The sequence below is a fragment of the Hyaena hyaena genome, unplaced genomic scaffold (assembly GCF_003009895.1).
Source record: "Hyaena hyaena isolate Hyena2069 unplaced genomic scaffold, ASM300989v1 scaffold_660, whole genome shotgun sequence".
Lineage (NCBI taxonomy): Eukaryota > Metazoa > Chordata > Mammalia > Carnivora > Hyaenidae > Hyaena > Hyaena hyaena.
Genome location: NW_024081292.1, coordinates 962267 through 974271, shown reverse-complemented (window position 1 = coordinate 974271; position 12005 = coordinate 962267). Strand labels below are relative to the sequence as shown.

The following is a 12005-nucleotide window of genomic DNA, read 5'->3' as shown; positions in this document are numbered from 1 at the left end:
GTTTTCCCATAGTAGTTCAGAATATTAAGCAATCCTACCTATTGGTTTCCAGGTTTAATGGCTTTACTCCTGAAGAGATAATAAATATTCAGTGATTGTTTATTGTAAATTATATAAAGCATAAATGGAATATTAGCTCAGTAAAACATGTAGTTTGGGAAGAACTCTAAAATGGTGAGTTGTTGGAATTATAGAGATAGTACAAACATTACTATTAATAGATCATTTAAATGTTTTACTTTGGTTTTCCCTAAATTAGAGTTTAATAATATAGTGCACCTGTTTGCTTTATCTATGCCAACAGGAAATACTATATATATTCAAACTAGAACCCATCAGACTTTTTGATGGGGTCAAGAAGCTGAAGTCTTGAACATTTTTAAAAACAGGAGTTGATATGTTCTCCTTTGCCAACTTGTTCAACAATTTTTTCTAGAGGAATATTAAACTATGTCTGGCCATAGTACAAACTGTTTCACACACTCAAAAGTAAGTTTTAGGGTTGCTTTTAGAAGAAATGCCATTCATCCTTTTTCTAAAACACTTTCACCATAAGTATGTAAACATCCAGGGACTAGGAGTGGTGAGAAATGGTGACACGCATCACATGAAAAACAGTTGCTAGGCGTATATCAACATACCATTTTATCTGCCAACAGAGTAAGTGCTTTATAAACTTTAGCGGTATTATTATTCCACATGGACAACCTATTTTTGGGTTCTCTAAATCCAATCAATCAGTGATTTATGTCATCTGTAGCCATGAAAGTACAGTATGTTTAGAGGGGAAAAAATGCTTTTTTGCTTAAATCTTCCCCATTGGATACTCCAATTCTGAGACAACTGGGTATTCCTCTCCCTTTGGCTAAACATGAAAACAATGAACAAAACAACAGCTTCTATCTTCCAGAAAGGATTAATCACTTTCATTTTACTTCTATAACCATAGGATCCATATAAAATAAAAATCCCTGGAGCATGTTGCACGTAAAATGAAACAAAATTACCCTCCACTTTAGATACATTTAACAGACTGCTTCCTCTGACAAAGAATTAATCTTACACTTTCATTAAAATGAATTTCTCCATTTATAACTTACATGCTTAAATTAATACAAGCGTACCTCATTTTATTGTGTTTCCCAGATATTGTGTTTTTCACAAATGGAAGGTTTGTGGCAACCCTGTGGAACAAGTCTATCAGTGCCATTTTCCCAATAATGTTTTCATGTCTCTGTATCACATTGCAGTAATTCTCTCAATATTTCAAACTTTTTCATTGGTATTATATTTGTTATGGAGATCTGTGATCAGTGACTATGACTTGCTGAAAGCTCAGGGGATGGTTAGCATTTTTTAGCAATAAAGTGTTTTTAAATTAAAGTATATATTTTTAAAAGACATAATGCTATTGCACATTTTATAGACTACAATACAGCATAAACATAATTTTTATATGTATTGTGAAACCAAAAAAATCATTGACCAACTTTATTGTAATATTTGCTTTATTGTAGCAGTCTGGAACTGAACCCACAATATCACCGAGGTATGGGGGTAATGTTTCAAAATATCTTTCTTTTTGTATTTGTTAATGAAATGTCTTGTATTCCTAGACTGAGATCCATAATTTTTTAGTAAATTATAGTTTTACAGCCTATTTCTTTTGGGAACTGTGAAAAGTCAATTAAAACATTAGAAGAGGGAAGTAATAAGTTTAGAAAGTTGTAAGTTTGAACTCATAGGGTTTGGGAAAAGAAAACAGAAAAACATAATAAAGTTAGAAAAATATGGTATATTGTGAAAAACATTACAAAGTAAGTGCAAGGTGCTAAAATAAACTTATTTGACAAATTTGCTATACTACACTGTGCACTGGGATTGTGCTCCATTTTGTGTCCTACTTCGTTACATTTGGTGACATTTCTCTCCAAGGAAATTATGGGATAAAATTGTAAGGCTTTGAAACGCATGAGAGATTACTAAGTATAGACAATGACAAATAAATTATTTTTTCCAGCATGTCCTTCTAGTTACCTGATTCTGTGGAGGCTCTGGGTCTTTCATGGACTTTTCATGGACATCATTTACAGAAATTGGCAGTAGTGCAAATGATTCTTTCTAGTCCATACATTGTATCCATTTGAATGTAATTGATTGTTACCCTACAGATATTGGTCAGTTTTGCCAGTTTTTTCATCTCTTTATAACTTCAGCATTCCCTACTTAACTGTATATCTGAAGGTTTAAATTGTCCTTTGAACTGGTTGTAACACTTTACTGGCCCCTTTACTAATTAATAAGTTAAATAAATCTTTGATATGTTTCCATTTTATATCTGTATGAAAGCCATGATTAGGACTTTTTTAAAAAAAAATGTTATCCTTTAAAACATGTATCAGTTCTAAATGAATGTCAAAGACAAGACAGGATTTTCTTGAAAAAAATTCTTGTTTTCTCCTTTTTTAGGTGACTAAAACTATGTCAGTAAAGAATAATATCAGTTTTTGAAATGTGAATCCCTGTGCATAATAAAAAGTAAATTGTATCTTGTTTATGACAGGATAATGTCATGCACTTTCCACAGAAGTACAGTTGGAATTTCATGACAGTTGTGATCACACAATAGTATACCACAGGAGAAACAAGACTGGTCAGAATAAGCATGAGAAGTGATTTTAAGATATTGTGTTGCATACAATCGATCCCCTCTCCTGTTCAGATGGTGGAGCTGGCAAAACCAACCTCCACAGATTTGGAAAAGGGCCTGCCTGCTTTGCGTACTGTTTTTTCCCTGTCTGACACCCTTAGTGATTGCCAAGCTGCCATTTGACACCTTGAGTTAGTTCACACTGCCCTGTATGTTGCCTCCGGCCTTCACCAACTAGCTTCCTGAAGACGTGAGGAACTGCTCTAAATTGCTCTTTAAAAGTTTCAAAAAGTCATTAACTTCAGTCTTTAGTTCTTTTCAGCTTCTCATCCATTTAAATTGACAATACTTTTCTGATGCATATACATTTAAATTAATAAACCTCTCATGATTCGGGGATTTGTAACCAGTGTAGTATGGTACTTTCCAATTATTCATCTGGGAAATGTGATAGTTTAGATGGATTAGCTTCTCTATAAAAAGTGTGACAATCAAGCTTTGGAAGCAGTTGATTTTGATAAGTTGTTTTAAATTTTATATATTTTTAATTACATATTATTTCAAAAGCTGAAATTTCTGCAATTTGAAATTCTTTCTTACTTGAGTTATCAAAAGTCTTACAAGTGAAGGACACATAATTTATTTAAAAAATTTGTCTATAAGAACAATGTTGAAGATTAGGAAAAGTAGACTATTTTAAAATGTCTCATATTTGTTCAAAGATACAAATACTATTCTGGAAAAATAATACATTAAAAAAACAGAAAATGTTAAATGGAAATTCCATTTTAGATTTACTTAGTGGAGACTATTGTTTCTTTAGTTTCAATTTAAGTTTAAACAATATTGTCTACTGTCATGTGGTTATAATTTTGTCTAATTATAAGACTAAATAAAAAAAAGCAGACTTTGATCTGCAAAAAGTTGTCCAAACTTTAACAAGAAATGTTAAATATATTTTAAAATGTAAACACTATGGTTTATTTGAGTTTTAGTGTATACTAAATAAAAGCAAATGTTTGCTAGCCCAGTTTTAACTTCAGTGCTTCTCACATTTATAAATATTGTTCCTTATTGTTTGCTGATTCTACTAACAAGCAGAAAGAGAGCAATCGTGAAATAAGAGTAAACGTGAGAGAAAAAAAATTATCATTTTATGGCTCACATTCTCAACATGGTCTCCATGGAGAAGAATTTGAGTATATATTTCCTAAAGACCAAATGGATTAATGTCTGCAAAAAGAAACCAACTAGTAATAAGTTAATAGTTCACTAATTAAGGTCATACTTTGAGTTTTATTGTAAAGAATGATCATATGTTGGTTTAAAAAAGAGCTTAAATCTAAATATCAAACAATATTAGATAAAAATACTATGTCAGAGAACCTGGGTGACCCAGTTGGCTGAATGTCCAACTCTTGATTTCAGCTCGGGTGATGATCCCAAGGGTCTTGAGATGGAATCTCATATTGGGCTCTGCACTGAGCATGTAGCCTGCTTGGGGTTCTCTCTCTGTCCCTCTCCTCTGCTTGTACTCTCTCTCTCCTTCCCTCTCTCTCCCTCTCTAATAAAAAATAACAAACAAACAAACAAAACTATGTGAAACTGAGCTCCTAAAAAATGCTTGTGGACATGCACACACTTGTATATTCAAACTGAAAACTGGTAACGAATCTCATAAGCTGGGGAGATTTTATACCCCTAATCAACCAAAAATATTGTTCTTGAGAGCAAATGAATAAACAGAACTCATAAATTTATTAATAAAGTTTTCCTCTTTACCTGTATTATACAAAATTGAAGGGTTTGCATGATGTATGTAGTTACTCTCTAGAAATAACATGGAAAGAACACTTTAGGGCAGTGCTTCTCAAACTCTAGGGAGCTTTGAATCACATGAGGATCTTGTTAGAATATAGATTTTGATTCTTTGGATCCAGTGTAATTTTGCATTTCTTACAAATGCAAGGTGCTGTCCATGTTGCTAGAAAGAGGACCATGTGGAGGAACAATGCCCTGCCAGAACCTCCAATGAAATTACACAAATTCTCACCTTGTTATCACATTAAGCCTTTACCATTGTGTAAAACACGTTTATATTTGGAAGCCACTGTGAGTTTAAGTATGGGCACACTGTTGTGAGGAAGTTTTGAGTGGTACATTCAGTAGGCCACTCAAACTGGATCTTAAATGGATACATGCACTCAAGAATAAAATATTTAGAGATAAAGATACTCTATCTTTCTGAGGAGCAATTTTCAAACCAAATATTTGGTACTTCTTTGACATCATCACCAGACTATTTCCCGGTTCCCTTCACCTACAACAGATTCAGATAGCTAATTTAGTGACCACAGTGGCTTGGCTTCAGATCAAACCTTATGGATTCTATCCACGGGTTTATCTGAAAGTTCCCAAATACCATTTACAGACAGTCCAAAGACATGTCCTTTGACACAGAGCATGCTTGGATTTCCCCAAAATAAATCCAGACATCTAAATTGTTTTCCAACAAAAATCTACCATATATTTTATTTGTCAAGACAGCACTTTGCTTAATGGCTTGCCTAAGTAATGTTCATGATGAACATTTATCACAGGAATGAACGCCAATTTGCTACAGATTGTTCTTTCCATAAGAGCAATGATCATGTCTTATTATTTTGTGCATGTGTTTCTCATTTTTTAAGATATCAACAAATGTTTGTGAGTGAAAATATATGATAGTGCTAGGCCTGTGCAGTTGTGCCTTCATTTTCACGATGACTGAATTATTACACTGTATCCCTCTATCAACGAAAAACAAACAGCATTTTAATGAAATATTATTTATCACCCTGGTTTGGTGGGCATGGCCAGTGACTGGGTATAGATTGGAAACCCTACAGCAGATGGAGAAAACCCAAGCAAAATTCATCTTATATGATAGACTGATTTCAGACTATGTTACAAGTCACTTCTTAAAACTCACTTCTTCCATGTAGTTTTTCAGTGACTGTCCTCCACTGGGGGCTTCTCCCTAGAGGCAAAGAGGAATACAAGTTGAAAAAGTCAGGGGAAGGAGAAAGAAAGAATGATAGAAGATGAATCATGAAGAGTATTGAAACCTGGGAACAACACCAAATCCTTGCTATTCTCCCACCATCTCGCGGATATTTGTGGGGCTATCAGTTTGGTGACTTTCTCCTCTGACAGAGATAATTTTTTCCAGGCAACAATATTTCTTTTAAGTGGATTTTAAGTCACATAAACAAATAACCACCTAGAATAGCTAACTAAAACTTAGGACAGGATGTCCTAAAATTTTCTGTTACTAATTTTATAAATATGTTAGTTTAAGAAAAATGTCACTAATTTTCTATTCTATAAATCTGTATGAAGATCTACCGCATGGACTTCGAAATATTTTACAGAGAGAGTATGGCTCATTAACTTGTCTTTTCCCAGCCTTTCTTTCTCACCTTGCTTGTACATTATTAGTAAATTCTCCATTATTTGTGTTTTTCATGAGACCTTTATCAGACACTAGAAATCACTGAGATTTAAATCGTAGGAATTTAACATCAAATTAAACATATATCCCAAATTCTTCTAAACATTGGTGGTCAAAATTGTCAAACAACTCATTAGTTTGGTTAAGTTATATTTTTATACTGCTTGGCCAGAGACATTTGGAAATAAATCCTGAGATATCATGAAATGATAAATTCTAGGAGAACATGTGTGTTTAAAGGACAATTAAATAAATGTGAATAAAGCTTATATTTGTTCCTAACATTTCAAGGACATTCTTTTTAACATTTCAAAGGTCCTCCATATATTATCTGATTGAATTGGTTTTCCACTGCAACCTGAAGGCAGAAGATCTTCTGCCAATCTGACGAATAAAGAAACTAAAGCCAGAGAGGCTCACAGAAATGCTTCACTTCAAGTGGCTAGGTATGGGCAAAGCTCTGCCAGGACCAGATTCAAGTCTGACACTACTTTGCCTCACTGAAATAAAAAGTTTAAAACATAAAAAAAATTAAATGTACTTTATTTTTTTAAAATTGTGATGTATACTCCCAAGCACTTGGAGTGAGTTAAAAAAAATGCTCATTTCAAAACAAAAATTAAGCTAGAAATAAAGTATTGATTTTCCTAAAAGTTTAGAAATCATAGATGTATATAATATTTTTTTCCTAAGTCATGGTTTCCACTAGTGAAAATTTAGTAAGCTTTAGTTTAAATGTTTCCAAATGCTTCCAAGCTTGTGGGATTTTCAATGGATATGACAGTCAAAGAGATAGGACAGTTCTATTTACTTAAGCTAAAATATAAACTATTAGGAAAAATCAAATCCATATAAAACCCCCAAACTGTGAGGAATTTAACTCAAAGCATATGGAGGAGGCTGGAAATTTTCTTCAGATAAACTGCATTCTTTAGTTGGGCTTGCTATACTAACTCCCTTTATTTGGTAATTAGTCAAGAAGGAATATAGTGGGATCTTCCAATTTGGCTCTTCCTTGTGACAGAACTAGTCCTTTGTGTACTAATAATCCCCCCTTCTCCTGGGTTGCCAGGCATAAGAAGATAGGGTGGCAAACTGCTGGTTGGTACAGATCTGTTCTCTGGAGAGGCCAGCGTTGGAGGCCTGCCTGGCTGGCCTCTGAACATCTGAGGGCTAACAGTGAGGCACTGTCGAGCACCCCCAGGTACTCACTGAAGAGGGCTGTGTATTTCCTTGGAGCTAGAGTGCAATGGTTTTCCCAATTCATCTGGACACTAGCAGTCTTATGCTAAGACCTGCTAATGACTGAGGGTTTTCTTGATGGTCAGATATAACCAAAGCACTGTGTACACTCTAGGGCTTCTTAATCAGGCTTCCTTCTTGCCACAGTGCCAGGTCCTTTTCATTACCTATCCCACAGAAAAGGAGAAACCCACACAACACCATTTGTTTCAAAGGCCACACAGACTGGAGTTTGTCTGTAACAACCATTCATACATCACTGACATGGGTGGCACTGATGAATGAGGAGCATGAAGTAAAAAGACTATAGGAGGAAAATACAGAGGAAACAAACACTTTGCATAGAGGATTACAAATTTGGCATAGGGCCAAATGCACAAGACAAAGAACAAAATGTCAGGATCTCTAATCTTAAGGTCAGAATAGATGGCTCCAATCAAGAGGCTTGATTCAACATGTCATTCTCAGGTTCCGCACTTCTAACCTGGGACTGTTGAAATGCTGACCTTTCCTACTTCCCCCGCTGGGGGTGCTAATGAAATAAAATCCCCTTTAAAGCAGAAAGTCCTCCTTTTCTAAATTTAAAAAAACTGGCATGTTAAGTATCAAATCACTCTAACAATATAATATTTTGATAATCACCCAGAAGTAAAAAAAAAAAATCTCCCAAATGCAAAATCCTGTGAAAAACAAAAAGAAAAGGGATACGAGGCACACAGATGGGGGGGGGGGGTGCAAAGGAGGGAAGAGCAAAATATGTGGAAACTATGCCAGACAGAGAGGAAGGAAAAGGAAGGAAGGAAGGAAGGAAGGAAGGAAGGAAGGAAGGAAGGAAGGGAGGAAGAAAGAGAAAGAAAGGAAGGAAGGAAGGAAGAAAGAAAGAAAGAAAAAAATGTATTTCCTGAAATGTAGTTTCACTTATCATGATTCTTAATATAATCACACTTGAGCTAAAAATGTTTTAAATATGAATGACAAAATATAAACTCTGAGAAAGAGAAAATAAAGAATGATATGATTACAGTTTACCATTTGGCATGGAATTAATGTTATTAGAGAAGAAGGCTCTTGTTGCACCTCTAGTTATTTTCCAGTTAAGAAAATATTCTCAGCGAGAGGGAATATACTAGATACACAGCTAGGACTAGGCACACACTCTCCTGAATTCAATACCACCTTTCACTATACCATGCTTCCCTTATTTAAATGTTTGTTTGTTTGTTTGTTTGTTTTGAAAGAGAGAGTGTGCATGCAAGCAGGGGGACAGGATGTAAGCACAGAGCCTGATTTGGGGCTTGAACTCACAAAATGTGAGACCATGACCTGAGCCAAAACCAAGAGTCAGATGCTCAACTGACTGAGCCACCCAGGCACTCCATGCTTCTCTTATTTAAATCAGTATTTTCTATTCATCTCTTACAAATCCTTATGTAAAATGCATATAGACTTGCATTTTCCCATGGAATACACTTATTCACAAATCTTTTATGTCTAAGTCCTCTGGTATGAATTTCTTCCAAAGAAAGTTTCATGAAACTTCTACTTCCACCAGGATGCTCTTTCTTCCCACCTTTTCAACTGAAATTAAACAATAATCCTAATACAGACAGCATCCTCTTAAGAAGAATGCATAGAAGAATCTGACCTTGATAAGAATGGCCAAGGCATATTTGAACTCAAGGGACTAATAAAACTTCACCCATTATTTATTTCACAAGTACTTATTAAACACTTATTGGATGCCACATACTGTGCTAGGTGTGGGGACAAAGAGATGATCAATCCCTACCATAAAAGAACTACCATAATAAGAACTAATCCCTACCACAAAAAGTTTACCTTGAGAAAATGGTTATTAGAATATAAAACAAACATTATTTAACACTGGCAAGCCCAAGTGCTATGGCAAAAATAGGGGGAAAGGGCTTCTAGTCTTCCATTTATTTAACGAGCATCTATTGAGAAATTTAATGTGCTAGAAGCTGTTAGAGCCACTGGGTACATGTGATCAAAAAGATAAAGTAGAGGAGTTAAAACTTGAGGAAATTATGTTTAATCTTAGTCTTAAAGACTTAGTCAATTAGCCAGATGAAGCAGCTGAATAAAGAGAAGAGCTCATACCAGACACAAGGAAAATTTTGTGCAAGAGCCCAGACACAATAGAGCAAATATATGAAACCACAAGTATTGCAATGAAGAGCACCAATTTTACTATGCACAGAAATGTGTACTGTATTTTTAGATATAGAGATATTAACATCATGCATCATTTCCTAGTTTTGTATTATAATTTCCTATAATATAGCTGTTGACATGATGGTTATATGTTGTGTTTTCTAACTGCATTCTTATATAGCACTGCTGAATTTGTGGCAGAGGTTATAGAGATTGAAGTTCAGCTTTCCAAACTCTAGCAAACTCTATAGGCAGCAGTTACCATTGATGTCCAGGAGAATAGGCAGTGATCTATTTTCCATTAGTAACAAGCTGGGTGCAGTAGTTTGTAACTCAGACACTTTTGGAAAGCTCAAAAGTCTTTCAAATCATTGATGTAGTCAATAAATTGATAGTTACACTTATTTGCAGACTTAAGCATATTAACTACTGCTGTTTCTAATTGGCCCCGGTGTCTTTTCATATTAAGTTAAATTTTTTTCTGAAAATTTGCCCATGATCTTATGAATAAATGTTACAACAACACAGAAGTACAGACAACTCTTTTTCTGAAAATAACACACCCTGACTGCTATAGCATTGCTAAGAGCTAAAAGACAGTGACATTTTAAGATAAGATGTTATGATTCATTCTGCCTTCAAGTTCCACTGAAGCTGCAGGTTATGTTTATACTAGGAATCAACAATATAATGCGTGATCAGAAGCCAAATTTGTCCCTTCACAAAGGACAAATAATATTCCATCCCTAAACACACAACTGACTGTTAAATTAAAATGAAAACAATTTACATTTTTCTTCCAATTTTTTCATGTTTAGCTAAATAAGTCCTTTATGGTAATGCCCTTGCCTTATAGACTCACCTTAAAAGAATGAAAAAGGCAGTAGCAATTATGGGATTAATGATTGTCACTAATAATGTTATATTTTAAGCTACTGAAGGCATTTTAGTGTTCCTTCTTCTTTTCTGAAAAGTAACTTTGCTGTTGCAAAAAAAAAAAAAGAAAAAAAACCATTTTATTCTTTTTTCCCGCCTTTAATCTCAGGTAAAAGAAAAAAAGAAGGGGAGTGTAAAGCCAGTAATGAGAGCCTTCCTGTTTGGGAGAGTGCTAACTTTTACCAATGGATATTGGACAAAAGAGACAGGATACGAGAGTGGGGCTATATGGATCCTAGTGTTAGTGATATTTAATTACATTGACTTATAGAATAGACAGAGGTATATATTATTGGTCAATTGATTTTTAGAAAACTCCATTTGACCTTGAACTATTCACTGTACTATTCATGTGTATCCTTTCTGATGTGTTAATTGATCTATCATATCAATAATTAATAGTTTCACTATTATCATGTGCAGAAAGTAGTAGTCATTTATTCTTCTAAAACAGTTTAATGTGCCAGCACAACAAAGTATCAGCCGTAAGATCTTGGAGAGTCAACTTTTCTTCTGAAGCGGAGTTTCTTCATATACAAAGTGTGGACAAGAGAACCACATGGTGGTGTTTCATATGAGATAGTGAATGTGTAAGTATACAGAAAATTTCTACTGTAAAGTACAGTATTATTGTTTTGTAAACGTCTACATCACCACTGATCCCACACCCTCTTGGTTTTCCTGCTTCCTACCCTGGCCCCACTACTCAAATTGCTATGTGCTTCTTTGACACTATTAATCTTTATCAAAACTCCTACCACAATATGCTATAATCCTGGTTACTTGCTAAATCATTTCCTTTCAACTCTAAGTTGCTGGATGGCAAAAATTATTTTTATTAATTTTTGCTTCCCATGTCCTGTTATAGGGCCTGGCAAAATGTTTGGAGAATGAATAAATAAGCAGACAAACAATCACTTTGTAGAATTTACGTGACAAAATGTTTGGAGAATGAATGAATAAGAAGACAAACAATCACTTTGTTGAATATGCAAGTCAAAATTTATAAATAGTGGAATAAAAAAACTAAGTCACTTTTATTTATTAAAAATTTTTTCTAATGTTTAGTTATTTTTGAGAGAGAGAAAGTGAGTGAGAGCTAAGGAGGGGAAGAGAAAGAGGGGATTCTGTACTGACAGCAGAGGGCCCAATATGGGGCTCAAACTCAGGAACCATGAGCTCATGACCTGAGCCGAAGTCAGATGCTTAACTGACTGAGCCACCCAGGTGCCCCTTATGTCACTTTAAAAATCAGTGAGTAGGTATTATTATTGAATGCTTGTGCAATAAACCCACTGAAAAAGCTGTTGATCATAGGATTTGTTAGTAGTTATTGAGTAAAATGTTCACCTTGAAATACGATAAACATGTATTAGTAAGTATAGTTTATTCATTTCTTGGCAATCTACTGCTATGGATGATTATTTTCATAATACTGAAAAATGAAAATATTTCAAATTGGCCTTTTATAAAGATTTATTTATTTATTTATTTATTTACTTATTTAAT

At 34.4% G+C, this 12005-nt stretch overlaps 1 protein-coding gene across 1 annotated transcript in view; it reads right to left on the bottom strand.

The window, feature by feature from the left end:
• Positions 1-12005, bottom strand: part of CUNH8orf34 (chromosome unknown C8orf34 homolog) — a 396548-nt gene that overhangs the window by 31382 nt on the left and 353161 nt on the right. Inside the window, 1 exon segment of the mRNA XM_039216922.1 lies at positions 5622-5669. Coding sequence (XP_039072853.1) covers positions 5622-5669 — 48 coding nt within the window.